The 20,885-nt window shown below is 40.7% G+C and overlaps 1 protein-coding gene across 1 annotated transcript in view; it reads left to right on the forward strand.

The window, feature by feature from the left end:
• Positions 1–19,673, forward strand: part of TBX20 (T-box transcription factor 20) — a 56,490-nt gene extending 36,817 nt beyond the window's left edge. The window contains exons 5-8 of the mRNA XM_066584908.1: positions 1,568–1,726; positions 6,604–6,680; positions 19,135–19,247; positions 19,333–19,673. Coding sequence (XP_066441005.1) covers positions 1,568–1,726; positions 6,604–6,680; positions 19,135–19,247; positions 19,333–19,673 — 690 coding nt within the window. The remainder of the gene's footprint in view (positions 1–1,567; positions 1,727–6,603; positions 6,681–19,134; positions 19,248–19,332) is intronic.
• Positions 19,674–20,885: the final 1,212 nt, after the last annotated feature.

Here is a 20,885-nt window from a genome sequence, read left to right on the forward strand (position 1 = left end):
TGTGATATGATTAGAGGAAGAAGCATGGACAGCTTTACAATCAGCCAAGATAATTGTGTCTTTGATAATTGTCAAGCGTTCAGCACATGTGAATTTTTCTGCATAAACATTTACAACTATTACAACTATTTCCCCAGTTGGAATTTTATTCCTGATAAGAATTTCATAATTATTTTTGCAAAAAAAGTAATTTATAAAGCCTCAGCATTGTGGGTACTGAATGCAAACTATTTGTATGACTTTATATGAGTACAACAAAACTCAATAGCACCTATTTAATTTGTACCAGAATCAGAAGGTCACAATTTTGGTGCAAGTACCAAAATTGCATGCTTTCTGCCATTTATACGGCACCCCTGCCACAATTTCAAAAAGTGGGCATGGCCTGGTATTAGGGAGTGCAGCCGCGCATATCCTGTCCCTTTTACTATAATCTACATCAGAAGATTATAACAAAAACCTATCTGGCTCTTAGCTGGACTGAGGCTGTATTTACACAGGCGAGAAAAACCCATAAATTCTGTGCAACTGTTAGAAACCTAGAAACTGTACATCGTAATAACCCTTATTTACACAATGGGTTAATTTACATGAGTGATTTTTTCAATCCCGTGAAAGTCACATATGCAGCAATTTTGTTTTATTGCAAATACATCAGAATCTAAGGGAAAACCGTGCTTACAAGGGCGATATCAGTCCAAGTTTCTCAGACCAATATCGTGTTTTGAGCACAAAGCCTCTTCCTCAGTTTCGCCGAGCTTAAAGCACTACAATAGGTGATGTAATAAAAACGAGTATATTGAATATTCAACATAATAAATGGACAAAACAGTTATAAATAGTCGTAAGAAACAAAATATTCATCCATGTTTTCTATTTATATTCATCCATGTTTTATTATGCCTATTTACAATAATTATGTTGAATATTGTATATATTTGTTTTCTATTATCACCCATTGTAGTGCTTTAACCCAGCCACAATGAGGAAGAGGCTTCGTACTCGAAACAAGTTTTTTGCTGACTCTTAATTTCGTCCAATAAAAAAAATTTCTCTCCTACCTGACATTTTTTCTCAGTAGTCCTTTTTTGGAGGGTTGCGCCACAATCTAGTAGTTCTATCTATGTCTCTATATCAGTTTCATGCTCTGTTCGTACAGGCACAACTCCACACGAATCTCTGGATATAGACCCTCAGGAGACCCCGCTCGGGACTCCAGTGACAATATCCTGTCCACATACACCACTGGGTATTACTCTACCGCCTTTTTTACTCCAGTCTTTAAACAGACATATCAAAAGAACTAAATTAGAGCATTTTGGTTGCATTGAGCCACCGCTAGGGGAGGCTAAGGGTGCGTTTATATACACAATTCATGTGAGCAGCAAAATGGCCACCTATGTGATATTGGTACAACATATTACGCATGAAAAAACCCGCCCACATAATCTGCAATTACCATACACTCGTGTGAGGCAGCCCTAACGTAGACATTTCCTGTGATGGAGGAAATTCAGCTTTGCCATTTTATGTGTCTTACAAAACTTCCTACGTTGTTTTAAATTAGATCATCCTGAACTCGATGCACAAGTATCAGCCAAGGGTGCACATCATCAAGAAAAAGGACCACACCGCATCTCTGTTGAATCTGAAATCAGAAGAATTCAGGACATTTATCTTTCAAGAAACCGTCTTTACTGCTGTTACAGCCTATCAAAACCAATTGGTAAGCCCATACTCCATGCGAAGTAGGCACCGGTTAACCCACAAGAAAATGTCACACTTATAGGGGGTTACCCTGTTAGGTCAACCACTGTAGATTACATTCATTTTATAGAGATCCTTCAGTTGTGACAACCCTAAGAGCCAGAGCAGACAGTCTCTACAAAGAGTGGCTCCTATTGTGAAGGACGTAGTTTAGGGCACTTTTACATGGACCCAATCATTCAGTGTAAATGCTGCCAGCGACTGAACAACAGATAATTTATTCACTTATCGTTCATCGTTTAGGCAGGCATAAAAACTGAGCAATGATGTCTCCATGTAAACAGGCAAAGAGAAAAGAATAAAGTTGGTTACTATTTTTGCACCCATTTATGCTGCCACTTCTTTTCTCTTTGGGCACGTATTGGGAACATTGGTTCAAGTCCCTTGGTGCCTGTTGCATTACTCCAGTCCTACCCTATTTGGGTTTTGGTGATGTGCTGCTGTTAAGTCCCCTTTTTTTCAATACTACATGTAAACAGGCAGTCATTCATCTATGAATGACTGCCTGCTTACTGTGACTGGAAGTGGAAGTGGACAGGCAGAAGAGATCTTTGGCCACTCAACCTCCATTCATTGAGTGATCATCCCTCCAAATTAGAATGATCCATCAGGTTTTTTTTTATTTTTCAAATGATGATCATTTCATTTAAAAGCACCCTGAAGAGGGCGCATGACCACCTTATCTGTATGGAAGGAGCATGATTGTCACCCAATGCCTCCTATTAGGAGAAAGAAGACTTAAGCCTGGTTTAGACACAACGATTATCGCTCAAAAAATCTTTTGAGCAACTTTTGAGCAATAATCATTGTGTGCCTTTAAGTGCAAGCTGATCGCTCAAACGTTGTGTAAAAATTAAAAAAAATATATACTCAGCTTGTCCCGGCAGACGGGAGTTCAGCCGCGGTCGGACGGCAGTTCTCCTGAACTGCTGTGAGTAGTATTCAGCAGCCAGGGATTTAAAATCCCCGCCTGCTGAATGGGCTGCCTCTGATTGGTCACAGCCCTCACCAATCAGAGGCAGCTCTCACTCACCCATTCATGAATGGGTGAGTGAGTGCTGTCTCTGATTAGCTCAGCGCAGGGACCAATCAGGGGCAGCTCTCAGCTGTCATTCAATAGCTGAGAGCTGCCGCTGATTGGTCCCTGCGCTGAGCCAATCAGAGGCAGCACTCACTCACCCATTCATGAATTCATGAATGGGTGAGTGAGAGCTGCCTCTGATTGGTGAGGGCTGTGACCAATCAGAGGCAGCTCATTCAGCAGGCGGGGATTTTAAATCCCCGGCTGCTGAATACTACTCAGAGCAGTTCAGGAGAACTGCCGGCCGCGGCTGAACTCCGTCTGCGGGGACAAGTGAGTATATATATTTTTTTACTTTTTTTTGGATGATTTTCCCGAAAATTTATCCTGCGCTCGCCGGCAGCCCAATGCTTTCAATGGAGCCGGCTGTATTGCCGGCTGCATTGAATTCAATGGGCGAACATTGTTCTTCTCTGCCACAGCTGTTACAGCTGTGGCAAAGGAGAATGATCTTTGTAGTATATGCTGCTGCCGCTGGCCCCATTGAGCGCATATTCAGAACACAAGGAATCGCAGATCGCAGATAGGAGCGATCTGCGATTTCTGTTCTATAATTTATCGGGCAAGCGCATAAAAAGCGCTCATGTGTCCGATACCATTGCAAAGCAGTGGTTCTATAAAATCGCCGGACGCATGCGCATGCGCAAATCGCCCGAAAAATCGCCCGTGTGACCAAGACCTAATGAAGTAATCTCAAAGCATATTATCAATGCAGCAGCATGCAATGCATGAATGTTGTGAGCTAGACATCCACATTCCCCCCGGTTCAAATACACCCTTATTCATAAATCATTAGAATAAGTACATTTTTCTGCCCTTTTCACTGCTGTTGCTAAGGATTTGATTCAATTTAGTTTTTCTTTATTGGATAAAGGAAAAACACATTACACTTTCAACAAACTATCTCATAATTTAGGATTTAAAGGTCAGGTTTCAATCTAAACAGTCAAACCACTTTGACAGAGTTGAAATGCAGGTCAACAGACATGCTTAAATATGGCGTTTGATGGATATTTATATTTATTGCCTGACAGGTCGGACCACAAAATCTAGCAGAATGAAAAAAAGCGCCATTGTATTTGGGATGGTCTCTGTCTGTATGACATAAACCTACAAGAGGGAAATGATGGATACAATGCAAAGGCTGGGATTTAAAATATTGACTTCGAGAACCTAATATTATTGGTCTCAGTAAGGCCAGTTCCAAATCAGGCCATCTGAGAGGAAAGCGAGCGGACCCCATTATAGTCCATTAGGTCCACTCAGTGTTGTTCAGTTCCATCCTTATGCCTCATGCGCACGGCACGCACGGATTCCACCCAGGCCTGCTGCCAGTAACCCTGCTTACTGTCATTTCTCCTTTTTCTTCTGTACAGCGGATGTGCCACTGGCGCACATGCGCAGTACTGATTTCTCAGCGTATTTGCGGAAGGGCCGCAGGGTGGACGACTTCCATTGACTTCAATGGAAGCCGTCCACCCGGAATCCAGGCTAACATGGAGCATGCTGCACTTTTATTTTTGGCACATTGTGTCCGCAAATAAAATCTGCATGTGTGCGTGGAGCAGAGGAATCTATGGGCAAAATTAGCAGCGGATCGCCCGCGTGGGTGACAAGCGCAAGATCCGCGATTCAATTTGCCCCGCATGAGGTCTAAGATGGAGCCGTTTTCAGCCAAGAGACTTTATTGCTCCCTGAATCGGTATATTTTGTTCTACAGGCTAATATAGTACCAAGCTCTTTTTTTTCATTAAAAGGACTTCCTGGTGCACACTGTATCATTAGTATAAAAATAAAATAAATCTTGTTATTTGTATAGCGCCAACTTATTTCGCAGCACTTTCAGGTAATTATTATTTATTACCCCCCACCAAGCTGGGTTCTCATTTTACCGACCTCGGAAGGATGGAAGGCTGAGTCAACCTTGAGCCGGCTACCTGAATCATGCGGGGATTGAACTTTCAGTTCACAGGCGAGAGCTTACACTCTGCGCCACACAAGGCTCCATAGTATAGGACACTACATGCTGCTTTGATTGCTCAGTGCTGCCCCCATGAGTAGTACTGACCAGTCAGAGCAGCATGTAGTGTCTTAGACTACTAATGCAAACTAATACACAGTGAGCATCAGGTAGTCTCCGGTCTAGGACCCGGGGGTCGCTTTCAGGAACTCCAGCAGCCAGATGCTACCTGCTATTAGTTATCAGATGACTGTGCAATCTGGAACTATTTACTGAATCATGCTAGTAAATTTGGGTTGATTTTTAAATGCAATTTCTTTGCCCTAGAATTAATAATCTAGAAAATCTGACGCTTGTATTACAGAAATGCAGTATATACAAATACAGAAAGGCCTGTAAAATATTATCAAGATATCTATAGGAACTGAGATTTTTCCTACTAATTGCACAAATTTAAACTACAAGGTAACTAGTATTTTATTCTGATGAAAGGAAAACTCTATTAGGACCTCAGTGAGATGAGCGTGTTATTCTGCGCACCTATGTGCGCATAAAAAAAGCGCTCCACGGATGGGCAAAATGCGCGTGACTGAAGCTCTGTGCTTTTTTTTTACATATGCGCAAAATAGTGTGTTCAGGCCTCATTCAGACAAGCGTTCTTTTTTGTGTGCGGAAAAAAAGTGCTGCTCGCATGAGTGGAAAATATGGCCGTTCACTGGAGCAGCTGTGCTTGTAGAAGTGCAGCTGCTCCACAAAGGTCCCCTCATCACTAAACACTGTGAAAGCACTGTCACAGTGTTCAGTGATGATGGGACTCCCCGTGCGGACGAAAAAATCCGCTGCCACAGCTGTGGCAGAGGATCGCGATGCTATCCTATTGCTTTCATTGGGGCCGACACTGCCGCCCCATTAAAAGCAATGGGATAGAGGCAACCCCTGCAGGGATTTTCGGGGAAGGGCTTGAAATATAAGCCCTTCCCTGAAAATAACCTCTAGCTCCTGGAAATAAAATACATCGCCTAGCAGCGTTGTCGGGCTCCGGCGCGTCTTCACCCTAGTTCCCCAACACTCTTCTGAATTATTTCTTCTTGCCTGGGTTTTAAAAATCCCGACCTCCTGGAAGCACTGCATCTGATTGGCTAAGCACAGGACCAATCACAGCCATTCAATGATTGCGGAGTTGCCTTTATCCCATTGACTTCAATGGGGCAGCAGCAGCGCCGGCCCCATTGGAAGGAATGGAATGGCATTGAGGTACTCTATGATAGCTGTGACAGGGGAGTCCCCTCATCACTGAACACTGTGACAGTGCTGTCACAGTGTTCAGTGATTAGGGGACCTTCGTGGAGCAGCTGCTCCAGTGAACGGGCAAAGTTTCATGTATTGCGCATGTGAAACTTTGCCCGTTCACACATTTTCTGGTTATGAGAGGAGCGCAATTTTATCGGGCACATAGGCACGCAAAAACACGCTCGTCTGACCGAGCCCATAATGCGCAGCGCGGACCTTACAGGCACGCATGTCTTATCTTTTGCAGGTGCGAGTGTTTTGCGCTTCTAAAAAATAGACATGTGAACACTTCATAGGAAACCAATGGTTCTAATAGATGCACATTTATTTTGCACACACATAGGCACACAAAATAACCCGCTCATCTGACCGAGGCCTAAGAGTGACAAAAAGTAGGGGGAATATCAGGCGTTTATGTTATTAAAAGGGCCAATTAATTGTACGCTTGTTGGGAGAGGGGCTGTTCTGCTGAAGTTTCAACCATTGTGTTTCCTTGTCTTTATAGATAACCAAGCTGAAAATTGACAGTAACCCTTTTGCTAAAGGATTCCGGGACTCATCCAGGCTTACTGATATTGAGAGGTAATAGGAACTTGCGTGAGAAGCAAAAAAAATCTGTATTCAAATTATTTTTCCATCTACTTTACAAGTACTGAGATTTAATTTTCAATAGAGCTTATGAATTATTTTGTTATGCCTGTATGCAGGTATTGTAAGACCATCAAGAGTCCATAAAAAATTACTTTAATCCATGTTGTATTCATATGAGTTGCGTGTATCTGTTTTTTACTTCTGTGGGCAATCTATTCTTTCTTTTAAGAAAAAAATGAAGTCAGTCCAATTTTTTTCTAGCAATGCTTAACAATAATCAGTGAAAAATGGCACATGCAGGATGTTCTCCGTATTAACCCTGTTTTTTGTCCGGCCATGGGTGACTGTCCTCCAAGAAGGAAAACCAAAATAAGACATGCTGTGATTTTTTTTTTTACAGTCTGTGTAAAAAGCACATGTCTGGATGGTCTTATTGGCTATATTGTGTCAGTGTGCTGCCATGTGCATTTCCTTGCAAATACAAGCAGTACATGGAAGTGAAAATTGCCCGGTGTGAATAAGGCGACCTGAAAACTAACAAATTTGCATTGCAGAATTCATAGCAAATACAGTTCGTAACATGCTATGGAAAAGTGCTTCTTCCTGCACACGAGTGGAAATCAATTGCAATTTCCGCTCGCGAAGGAAAAATCGCAGCATATTCTATTTTTGCACGAAATCCCACGCGAAGGGCTTACATTGAAGTCAATGGAAGCCGTTTGCCCCGCAGCCCTTCCACAATTGACATTGTGGAATGGTTGCGGATTCCACGTGATCATCTGGTGACAGCGCGAGAAAAGCAGGAATTTAAAAAACTGTACTGCGCATGTCCGATGGCGAGCCATCTGGACCATCTGCAGTACAGAGAAAAAAGACAAGTGACAGGTATGCGCGGACGCCGGCCTGGCACGGGGTTGGATTCTGCTGCGGTCTACCACATGCAGAATCCAACCCATTCATGTGCAGCCGGCTTAAGACTTAAGTGTACAAAGCATCAACTCACTTTCAAAAACTGCCTAGTTTAGAAAACCCATTTACAAAAACTTTTGACATGATATATATTAATAAATTGGAATCCACTCTCGTTCCATGCAGGACCATGATCTATTAGCCAAAGCAGAGAGTGGCTACACAGGATCTCCCGATGGACCCATCATATCCATACATTACACAATATTGTGTAATACTTAAAGGGGTTGTCCCGCGGCAGCAAGTGGGTCTATACACTTCTGTATGGCCATATTAATGCACTTTGTAATGTACATTGTGCATTAATTATGAGCCATACAGAAGTTATTCACTTACCTGCTCCTATGCTAGTGTCCTCGTCTCCATGGTGCCGTCTAATTTCAGCGTCTAATCTCCCGATTAGACGCGCTTGCGCAGTCCGGTCTTCTCCCTTCTGAATGGGGCCGCTCGTGCTGGAGAGCTGCTCCTCGTAGCTCCGCCCCGTCACGTGTGCCAATTCCAGCCAATCAGGAGGCTGGAATCGGCAATGGAACGCACAGAGCCCACGGTGCACCATGGGAGAAGACCTGCGGTCCACCGTGGGTGAAGATCCCGGCGGCCATCTTCGCAAGGTAAGTAAGAAGTCACCGGAGCGCGGGGATTCGGGTAAGTACTATCCATTTTTTTTTTTTAAACCCCTGCATCGGGTTTGTCTCGCGCCGAACGGGGGGGCTATTGAAAAAAAAAACAAAAACGTTTCGGCGCGGGACAACCCCTTTAATTTCTTTTGTGTTGGAACTGCAGGGGAATTGAACCCTTGATACTGGGATCCCTTAAAATTACAGCTGGTTGCCGGAGGTCATATCAGTGGGATAACCTGTGATCAGCTTCTCTTCAGGAGACCCTTGTAATAAAAAGGATTCTCAAAGGTTTACAACAAGAAACCTAGTTTATTAGTTTATGAGAATAGTTAATATCTTGTAATGTTGGTACAAGCCCTTTCTCTATCCACAGGAGAAGGGATAACTTGCTAATCCATCGGGGTCTCTGCTGAGACCCCTGCCAAGCTTGAAAACAGGAGTCCTGTGTTCCCCGCCCTCCTCACTGTGTGGTCAGTAGAACGATGACCACGCATGCTCAGCCGGTGCTCCAATCATTCTGACGCCATTGCAGGGAGAAAAGCGACCCCACGGTGACAAATTGAATTGAGGATCCAAGTTCTTGAAATTGCCGGGGGTCTCCGTGATGACAGAAAGTTAGTTCCTATCCTGTAGATTGGTGATAACTTGTAGTCTTCATATAATACTTTAAGAACATTGCTGACTCCATTAGTTGTCTCGTGGAGTCTGAATGACTGGAGATCATATTGCTTGTATGGCTTGTACACCCAGGGGATAACCCTTTAGCATTATCTGAGCCTCTGTCTTCCACTACAGATAGTTTCATTGTCTTTTTTTCATAATTAACAACAAAGGTCAATATTTTATTTATTAAATTTATTATTTTAGTCCATTCTATTGCAAAAGGTCAGAAACTAAACAGAGACATAACTCAGATCGGACAAAGGTCATACCAACTACTGTTGGAAATCCAATGAACATAATATAGGGGCAAGTAATTTGTCATTTTATTTGGCAAAATACAATAATTTTTCTTTCCCAAGCATCTTAAACACATATTTATGTGTTCCATTCTATAAAAAAATCAGTTTATACCTAAAAGGCTATCGTGATTAAACGGTTTTTATGACATGTCAATCAAACATGTCATACAAATCACATTTACAGCACTTCAGCAGTGTTCATCCCCAGCAAGGGCACTGAGAGGTATCTGCTGGTGCTTGAAATAAAATACTGCAAGTTCCCTCTTAGGGAACTTTCTGTAACTCCCATTCATTTTAATATACAGTTTAGGACTCATTTACGTCTGCACTGGGGCTCCGATAGGGCTTTCCGTCACTCTGTTCCATTTTTGGAGCAGGGAAATGGAATTAAAACTTGGGCTGCCATAATTGTTTGCCTATTAAGATGTGCCCCTGGCACGTCTTTAATTGGAAGACTATTGAATACTGCATAATGCAATAGTAATAATAAACTTTATTTGTATAGCGCGAACATATTCTGCAGCGCTTACATAGACAGGGGGAATACAGAAAGACAAAATACAAACATTACAGAACCATGGTTACATAGTAATCAGCTGATGGAAACAATAGGGGTGCGGGTCCGGCTCCAACGAGCTTACATACTACAGATAATGAGGGTATACAGAAGGTAAATGGGCTGGAGATGTGCACGGTATGGCCAAGTGGAGAGTGAGCGATGTTATACACATAGACAATGGTCAGACATTTGACCATGTGACAGCAAAACGGTGTGACTGCAGGAGCGGTTTATGATGCCTAGCAGGGATTGCAGTCAGTAGGTCAGGGAGCATGTTATCAGGCGGAGTACAGAGGGGTTTGTTTAGGGAATGCGGTATGCCTCCCTGAAGAGGTGCGTTTTTAGAGCACGCCTGAAGTTCAGCGAGTCCTGGATTGCTTGGGTAGCCTTTGGTAGTGCGTTCCAGAGGATTGGTGCTGCTATGGAGAAGTCTTGGAGGCGGGAATGAATAGTATTGCATTTTACTGTATAAGCAATCAAATGATTGCAAGTTCAAGTCCCCTATGAGGACTTCAAAAAAAGTGAAAATAAGTAAAATAAAAACTTTTTAATTATTACAAAAAAAATATTAACTGTTGCATAAAATTTTTTTTTTCATTGGAGCAGAAATTCTACAGAATAATATACCCTTCAAAGACTGGACTAACTGAAACAAATATTTATTCAAATTCATTAAAACAAACAAATATAGAGTACCAAGACAAAACACCTAAACACAAAAAAGAGTAGACCTAGAGTAGAATCAATATGTTTCAAATATTAGTGAATTGACTACTCTTATGTTGGTTGAATAGACAATATTTAAATAGACTTCTGTGTATGAATAAGTTATCGATATTCAGAGAAAACACCACCTATAGGGTTTTGAAAATACTAACGTTAGTTTAACCCTTTAACCCCTTGAGTGACACGCCTAGAAATTTTCTGGGATGAGCTCCACTGCCCATAGTGATATAGCCATATAGCCCGAAAGATTTCCAGGCTATGTTTCACTATGGGACCTGCAGAGCACAATGCCATAAGCAGGGAACACTGCAGGACTTTAAACAAAGAAGCAGAAAGATATTACCGATCTGCCGTCAACTTCCCGCATCTTTTTTTAAACTCCTGCACTGCTTTGTTTACAGGTTGTCATGGAGACCATTGGCTTGTCAGAAGCCGGCCGATGGTCCCTGTGGCAGGGAGAGCTGGTGATCGGCTGTCAGAGGATAGCCAGGCACCAACTCTTACAGCAGAGATCGGAGAAATCCTCCGATCTCTGCTGTGTTAACTCTTTACATGCCGTGGTCTATGCAACCGCAGTATGTAAAGGGCTGTCACCGTTGGACCCCCATAATGTGATCAAGGGGTCCTGATGGGTCTCTGTGGCACCTGGAGACTTGAATATAGCCTCTGGGTTTACCAGCTGGCTATGATGCTCAGACTCTTTCTGAGTGCCATAGCCTGTCCAATACCCTGCTATGATTCAGCATAGCAGAGTATTAGAATAATAATTAAATAATAAAAATATTATGCAAGTCCCCTAAACAGACAAAAATTGTAAAAGTTAAAATAAAAAGAAAGTAAAAAATTATTAAAAACCATAAAAACCCCCAAACCCCACCTTTCTTACTTTACTTTGTAAAAACTTTTTAAAAAAATTACACGTCCTATCCCTGTGTTCGTAATAACCCAGAGAAGGAAGTTAGTACATTATTTAACCCCTTAATGATGCGGACCCTTTTTTTTCTCTCCCGTTTAAAAAAAATCATAACTTTATTTTTCCATCGACATCGCTGTATGAGGGCTTGTTTTTTGCAGGACAAGTTGCATTTTTTAATGGTGCCTTTTAAAGTACCATATAATGTACTGAAAAACTTTTTACAAATTCTATGTGGAGTAAAATGAAAAAAAAAAAAACAACATTCCACAATCTTTTAGTGTGTTTTGTTTCTATGGCGCACAAACTGCAACAAAAATGACATGATAACTTTATTCTGTGGGTCAGTATGATTGCTACAATACCAAACTTGTATAGTTTTATTTTGGTGCAGTACTTGTATTTTTTTTCAAAGACATTTAATTTTTTTAAATTATTTCTGTTGCATCTTCTGCGCGCAATAATTTTTTAATTTGTCCGTCAATGCAGTTGTGCGAGGGCTCATTTATTGCAAGATGTCCTGTAGTTTACGCTCGTACCAATTCGGAATACATACAACTTTTTATTGCATTTTGTCTGGGAAACAGGGTGACTAAAAAAGTGCATTTCTGGCTTTCTCTACGTTTTTTTTTCCGGACTACGTTCACCATGGGAGGTAAATAATGTGCTACTTTGATAGATCAGACTTTTACGGATGTGGCGATACTAAATATGTATTTTCCTTTTATAATTTTGATTTTTTTTATTACAGATATGGCAAAGAAGGGTGATATAAACTTTCATTCCTTTTTCTTTTTTACACTTAATAAAACTTTATTGATCGTATTTTTCCTTTTTTTTTTTTTTCTTAAATCTTCCCCTGGGGGACCACAACTAGTGATGCTTTGATCACTCCTGCTGTACAACGTAATGCTGTACGATTGCAGTTATTGCCCACGGGTGTCAGCTGTAATACTGCGATCTCTCTTCATACATACCCCAATGCTGCAGGACATAAATGTACGTCCTGGAGTGGGAAGGGGTTAATCTGCAGGGTGTACGGCATGGGAAAAAAAATTAAACCGTGGCAAAAAAAAATTCTGCCTATCTCACAATACAAAAAATGGAATAGAAAATGATCAAAATGCTGCACGGATCAACAAATGGTTCTAATAAAAAGTACAACCCATCCCGCAAAATAAAAACCCTTACACAGCTCTGTTGATAAAAAAAATTAAAATGCAAGGGGTCTTTGAATGCAGCGATAAAAAAATAATCTTTTTTTTTTTTAAGTAAAAAACTATTACAATTTGGTATTGGCATAATCGCATTGGCCTGTAGAATTACTTTAATATATTATTTACACTGCTCAGAGAATGCAGTGAAAAATAAAAATAAAAAGCATGCCAGAATTACAGATTTTGTTAATCTTGCCCCTAGAAAAAAATGGAATAAAAAGCTATCAAAATTTTTACGTGTTCCTAAAAATTAGATAAATGTAGACTAAAGTTCCTCCCGCAAAAAAACAAGGCCTTCTAGTGCTCCGGCAATGGAAAAATAAAATTAATACAGCTCTTGGAATGTGGCGACACAAAAGCAAACCTTTAAGAAAAAAAAGGTTTTAAATGTACAGAAATAGCAAAGCATAAAAAACTGTATAAACCTGGTATCGCCAGAATCGTGCGACTCAGAGAATAATGTAATGTTATTTATTATGTACGCTGAACGCCGTAAAAATGAAATCCAAAAAACAAACTGCAGAATTTCTTTTTCCCCCCCAATCTCCCTACAAATTTTTTTTTACAAAAGTTCTGCAATACCTTATATATACCCAAAAATGATGCCATCAAAAATTACAACTTGTCCCACAAAAAACAAGCCCTCATATGGCCATGTCAATGGAAAAATGAAAAAGTTATGGCTCTTGGAACGCGACTGCAAAATTAGTTGAAATTAAATGATTGGCCCATTTAAATAACCTGCCCTGGTGGGTCTGACAGGGGGGTAGGAAACCGCCACTCAAGGGGTTAAAAGCACTACGATAGTGTGACCCATAACCAAAATATTCTTTTGAAGATGGTTTATAACGACTGGTCTAATGCATTTCTCTGGAGGTTACAGATCATCAGAGACCTCAATAACCTTGGGATATAGTTTTCATATGGTCATGATAGTTCTGATGTATAAAGTTTGGTTCGTGCGCCAAATGGATGGGCATAGAAAATAAATGAGGGCTGCTGGTCTTTTTCATCATTTATTTTCTATTTCATTTATTTTGGACATCTAGATAGCTTCTTAGGTTTAGGACTATTAGTCTACTGTTGCTTCTATTTAGCCAGCTCAGGTTGAGGCATTTCCCATGGGTGCCAGCGTACTGTAGCGAACCCTGTTAGTTTCTCAGATATTTTGGGGGATAGGAGGTTAGCTTTTTCAAATATTGGCTAGTGGGCACTCAGATGTGAGCCTTGTTGGGTTTATGGACATTGTACCACTTTTACAACATTATATTTTCCCTTGGCAAAGCTAGGGGGGACTGCTAGTCGTGGTCGATACCCCTATCTAATACTAGGCAGTCCTAAGTGATATCAATGGTGGGAGGTTCTACTCTGATTTATAGATGTTTTTCTATAGTTCCGTGGGACGCGGTTCAATTTTTATACATCAGAACTATCATAACTCATTTCCAAGAAAAAACTAAATAAAAAGCAATTAAAAAGTTGTATGTACACTAAAATGATATCAATAAAAACGACAGGTCGTCCAGTTTTTTCTTATTTTGATCCATTTAGAAATTCTTAAGAGTTTTCCTATATATTATATTGTAGTTACATGGTACCATTAAAAATACAACTCTCCTTGCAATAAACAAGCCTTCATGTAGATATGTCAGCAGTAAAAAGTTATGGATTTCTGAAGTGGGAATACCTGTACTTCAGAATTTGACCTAGACGCAAGAGCATTAATGACCCCAGGTCATGAAAGGGTTGAAGAGATACTATCTATATACTAATCAGAGATCCATATTCCTAAGTTTAAAACATGAACTCATAATGAACAAAACTGAGATGTCTAGAGAGGCACAAGGGCTCATGCACACAGAAGTGTCCTGAACAGCTCCATAGTACGGAGCCACATGGCCTTTGTGCATATTGGCCTTCACTAGATTCTGCTATTGTCCCTTAGAAGTCAGCTTAATGAAACGTGCCACCATTTTTTTTCTGTTGGACAATAAAACATGTGCCATCATATGAAATCGGAGGCAGAAAGAGAGACAGCATAGAACACATCATGGACCTCTATCGTAACCATAGAATCTCAGTCTATGAGCCCTTAGATATATATTCTTGTCAATTATGTATTTAGCACTAAAATGATTTGAGATAAATACATAGATTCAGAAAATACTCAAATTCATTTGGAGTACTCACTTACTCAAGAAAAACATGCAAATTATACCCCAAACTGTACAGTGTGTAAATTCGACCTGAACAAATTTGTTGACTACCAAATAACATGTGCCCGCTGCAGTAGCAAGCAAAGAGCCCAAAATTGAGAACAATCATTCAGGGAATTTGGCATACTGCTTAATAACCAAGAAGCAAATGATAATCAATTATTTATAAAATTTGGCCATGCTACAAATAAATAAAATAGCTTATACTCGTACATCTTAGGACCTTCAGCTCCAGCACTACATCTGCCATTCTCCCCTCTGGGTCTATTTACATCCTGTAGTCAGTCTGTACATGAACATTATAGACTGCTATAACCAATTATAGACTTCAGCCATGGACCTCTGAGGCCTGTGATTGGCTGCAGCAGCCTGTGACATTCCGTTCACGGACTAACTGCATAATGTAAACAAACCCATCGGGAAGGATGGTTGATGCAGCGCTACAGCTGCGGGTGAGCATATGTTCTTTTATTACTTTTACCCATAGCCAGTTGGTTTAAAAAAACCTTGTCTCAGCAAATCCATTTAAGTGTAAGGGTGGATTTACATGGGGTAACTGTTGGGCGCTTAAGTGCCCAACAGTTTTCCCAATGATTCACACAGGATCGGAAAATTGCTGACTGAATAGCGGTGGAGTGCATCAGAGATCTCTTCCGGCCGCCCGCTTCCATTCAGAGTAAACAGGCAGTTGTTCATAGATGAAGGACTGCCTGTTTACATGGGACGATAGTTGCTTCGTTTTCATTTGCCTTGTTGGGTCCCATGTATGCACAGAACAACAATCACCCATAATAGGTCTTTTGAATAATTACTCGGCCCATGTAAGGTGTCCCTAAAACATTTTTGGAGTTTTTGGAAGATGCAGTCCTTAAAATAATCGAGTCAAGGTTACTACAATTGGATAATGGCTTACAAATAGGCAAAAAGAAATGGGTTGTTTTAGGGGGGTAAGCAGACCACATCTAAGTATTATGGAGGCTGTTCATCATCTATTGTAGGATTTCTTACAGCACAGCCAATATGTCAATTATGCAGCAAGGAATAAATGGTTTGTGTATATTTCACTATAGCCCTTCTCAGCAGTGGCCTATACGTTTCATTTTCAAATGTTTAACACAGCCCTTCCCCTAAACAGCCTTTAGGGAAAAATCCAAATCAGATCAATTGATCTTTAGACAAGCAAATTGAATTAGTCTGGAGTCAGTTAGTGCACTAAACCTCTGAGTAATTGGATTGCTTCTTGTAACTGATTAAAATTATCTCCTATGTGAAACCAGCATAGAAGGATCTCTACTAGGGAAAATCTAAGGTAAAAAACTGTCTTTTTATGACACGATGACAGAAATTGCAGCATTCTGTACTAATTGAATATTATATTATGAATATATAGGTTTTATCTGAAGCCTCAGGAAGAAAAATATGGAATCATTTACTGAAATACAATTTAGCAAATTGTAAACAATTACTGCACAATTGTATCACTGTTTTAATTAAACATCCAATATTTTCCTGCAACAATCGGGCCAAGAAAAAATATCCAAAATCTCAAACGGAGTGACTCTCTAATTGACATGCCCACTTACTAATGTTACTCTGTTGTCCTCTCCATTTACAGAATATTATATGTTTAGAAATAATGACTGGCAAATCCAAATATATTAATCCATGAGCTGTCAGCTTTTAAAGGGAATATTTTATGTCAGTAGTGATTGGAGATGAGCGAGTATACTCGCTAAGGACAATTTCTCGATCGAGCATTGTCCATAGCGAGTATCTTCCTGCTCGGAAGAAAAGGTTCGGCTGTCGGCGCGGGTGACAGGTAAGTTGCGGCCATGAGCAGGGGGGAGCGGTGGGGAGAGAGGGAGAGAGAGATCTCCCCTCCGTTCCTCCCTGCTCTCCCCCGCCGCTCTCCGCCTGCCGTTGGCAGTTGAATCTTTGCTCTCGAGCGGGCAGGTACTCGCTAAGGGCAATGCTCGATCGAGTAATTGCCCTTAGCGAGTATGCTCACGCATCTCTAGTACTGATCCATTTGTCATGTTTGCTGCTAAACAATATGCAGGTTACATCTTGATACACTCAACCAATGCATAACCTGCCAAAATTAAAATCTTTAAATTGCTGTCTTCATTGGTCAATTTCTGTTTGTTGGAAGGGATACATGATAATAAAGTGATCACAACCGACATTAATAAGTTAATAATAAAGTGGCCCCCTAGTTGTGGTTTGTGAGTTAACACAACATGAAGGGTTTGCCCCCCAACCCTGCAGTGCCATCGTAGGGGATAGTTTTTTTATCCATATTTATATAGCGCCAATACACTTCCCAGCACTTCAATACAAAGCATTATCCACTTCTCATTGAGATCAATGTGCAGTCCGTGTCACCCATGAACATGGCGAATCCTCAAGAGAGATGTTGTTTGTATGTGCGGACCACTCTGGTTAACAGATGAGGGTTTTGAATCAAATTTTCTAATCAGATAATTGAAAAATGGGTCTTCTAAACCAAGCACTTATTTAAGTGTATAATTCATTGAGTTGCCCTCTTATCTCATACCGTTAAAAATCTGCCCCTTCTTAAAGGGGCGCTAACTTTTTAGACAGCTTCTGCTTATTTACTATTTTGTGTTAATCTCAACATTTTGGTAATATACTTGCATTAAAAAATTATGTTTTTTATTATGCGGACTTTCAACTCCCTCCAAAGGTTTTCTATAGGGTTGAGATCTGGAGACTGGCTAGGCCAATCCAGGACCTTGAAATGCTTCTTATGAAGCCACTCCTTCATTGCCCCAGCGGTATACTTGGCATCATTGTCATGCTGAAAGACCAAGCCACGTTTCATCTTCAGTGCCCTTGCTGATGGAAGGAGGTTTGCACTCAAAATCTTACAATACATGGCCCTATTCATTCTTTCATATATATGGATCAGTCATCCTGGTCCCTTTGCAGAGAAACAGCCCCAAAGCATGATGTTGCCACCCCCTTGCTTCACAGTAGGTATGGTGTTCTTTGGATGCAATTCAGCATTCTTTCTTCTCCAAACGTAAGTTGAGTTTCTGCCAAACAGTTCTACTTTGGTTTCATCTGACATTCTTCTATTACTCTTCTGGATCATCCAAATGCTCTCTAGCAAACTTCAGTCGGCCCCGGACATGTACTGGCTTAAGCAGGGGGACACGTCTGGCACTGCAGGATCTGAGTCCCTGGCGGCGTAGTGTGTTACTGATAGTAGCCTTTGTTATGTTGGTCCCAGCTCTCTGCAGGTCATTCACTAGGTTTCCCCGTGTGGTTCTGGGATTTTTGCTCACCTTTCCTGTGATCGTTTTGACCCCACGGGATGAGATCTTGCGTGGAGCCCCAGACTGAGGGAGATTATCAGTGGTCTTGTATCTCTTCCATTCTCTAACTAATGCTCCCACAGTTGATTTCTTCACACCAAGCTGCTTGCCTATTGCAGATTCACTCTTCCCAGTCTGGTGCAGGGCTACAATTTTGTTTCTGGTGTCCTTCGACAGCTCTTTGGTCTTCACCATAGTGGAGTTTGGAGTGTGACTGCTTGAGGTTGCGGACAGGTGTCTTTTATACTGATAACAAGTTCAAACAGGTGCCATTACTACAGGTAATGAGTGGAGGACAGAGGAGCCTCTTAAAGAAGAAGTTACAGGTCTGTGAGACCCAGAAATCTTGCTTGTTTGTAGGTGACCAAATACTTATTTTCCACCATAATTTGCAAATAAGTTCGTTAAAAATCAGACAATATGATTTTCTGGATGTGTTTTCTCATGTTGTCTCTCATAGTTGAGGTCTACCTATGATGTCAATTACAGGCCCCTCTCATCTTTTTAAGTGGGAGAACTTGTACAATTGGTATCTGACTAAATACTTTTTTTCCCCACTGGATATGTTCTCCAATATGAGAGATAAAAGTCCAAATGTATTTAGTCATAAAGACTGAAAGATACTGGGGGTGTACAACCCATAAAATATAGTTGTTTACACATTCTAAACTCTTCCAAGTTCTTACTCATAGCTAGAGATGAGCGAGCACGCTCGTTTAAGGCTGCTACTCATAGCGTATCATAATTTGTTGTTTTTGATTTTTGACAGGCTCTTTCTAGTTTTAGAGTAAAATTAACATCTTTCCACAAAAGGGCACAAATTATATACATCAATGTATATTGAACAATACGATCAGCATTACATTGTACACTATTTTTGTGTTGCATCTGTAAACTGAACAATGTTTATTTCATCATACAGAGAAAGTGTAGAAAGCCTTATACAGAAACATTCATATGCAAGATCTCCGATCAGAACATATGGAGGAGATGAGGATGTTTTGGGTGAAGATGGTCAACTAGTACAGAGCAGAGGTAGGATATGCTTTTGTGGTAGCACATACCTTGTCTTGTATTTTAGATTCTAATACATTCTAAAATGTGTCTTTGTGCACCACAGGTTCAGCTTTTACGACATCTGACAACTTGTCGCTCACCTCCTGGGTGTCCTCCACAACAGGATTCTCTGGTTTTCAGCACCCACAAACATTGACAGCACTGGGCACTGGCACTGCTTCTCTTGCCACGCCAATCCCTCACCCAATCCAAGGATCCCTGCCTCCCTATAGTCGACTTAGCATGCCTCTCACACCTACAGCTCTTGCAAGTACCATGCAAGGAAGTGGGCCCACATTCCCTTCCTTCCATATGCCCAGGTATCACCATTACTTTCAGCAGGGGCCCTATGCAGCCATTCAAGGACTGCGACACTCCTCTGCCGTGATGACCCCATTTGTATGACTAAGTTGATTCATGGTAGAGGTCGAAAATACATATGTGACTGGAGTAATTAAGAGGTAACAGGGTCACATGTATCACTTGCTACATTGTTAGGAGCCGGTAATGGTTGAAGATTGAGAAAAGCACTGAACCTCCTCATAAAACTGGACTCTAGTCAAGCATGTTATCAAACCATGGAAAGAGACTAAGTAAATCTCGGCTACCATAACCTTTTCCAATGAAGATTTTAGCAGTGATTACACTGGCAAGTGACACCCTAAAATGTCATTCACTAGAAAATGTACAGTTTGGATGTTATTTGTCACGGTCAGTCATTTCTTACTAAATACTGTATTTGCCAACTTTAATGTACATCACTGTTTCTACTGGAAAAAGGCTTTGAACACAGGATTGTACATACTGAGCTTTTCCTATATGTATTGCAATAATACTCAATATTTTGTCCATGCGTCACAAGCCAGATGCAAAGTGGTTATTATAAAATATAGTGCATGTCTAAACACGCGGCAGTCACATGGACCAGCACGTAACAGCTCCACTTTATATGCAGGACATATGTCTTCTGAGCTTTCAATGTCTTGAGATCTTCTCGAACGTGAGGAACTTGAGTAGTCCAATCTCTAAGGCCACCACTTGCACTTGAGTGTCAGTGTTTAGCAATAACAAGGATTGGTGTATTTTATATTTTTTCCCCGACTCTTATTTTTAAGGACAATGTTCATCGGAGTCAGTTTTATGGGCACAATTATCACTTTGCGGTTGATGAAAATAATCTGCAGGCTTGACGGTAAACTGGACTACAATGCTCAATGTACAGTTTCTGTGATGGTAAAGTTACATTTATTTAAGCTCTGAAACTTCCGATATTCACATCAATCTAAAAGAAATTTGAAGATGAATATTTGCAGATTTTATTGGCGTTTCAAAATGTAGTGTTTTGGGATTTTACAGAAACCACTGCTTTTCAAGCAAATTGTTACATTGTGTTTATTTTATATATTTTATAACTGTTAAAGTATATTTTATTATTTATTGAACTTCGCCCAAAGCCTGCAGTAGTCACTTCTTACTATTCATTATTACAAAATTTTGGTTTCCTTAAGAGTAAACATTTGTCAAGGGTAAACTTGGAACTTTAAAGATGTAAAGTATGATATACAAGTAGGCATACAGCCCTCTGAATTTCTGAACTGGCTAACGCCAAGCTGTTTG

This window comes from Eleutherodactylus coqui, chromosome 12, assembly GCF_035609145.1.
Source record: "Eleutherodactylus coqui strain aEleCoq1 chromosome 12, aEleCoq1.hap1, whole genome shotgun sequence".
Classification (NCBI taxonomy): Eukaryota; Metazoa; Chordata; class Amphibia; order Anura; family Eleutherodactylidae; genus Eleutherodactylus; species Eleutherodactylus coqui.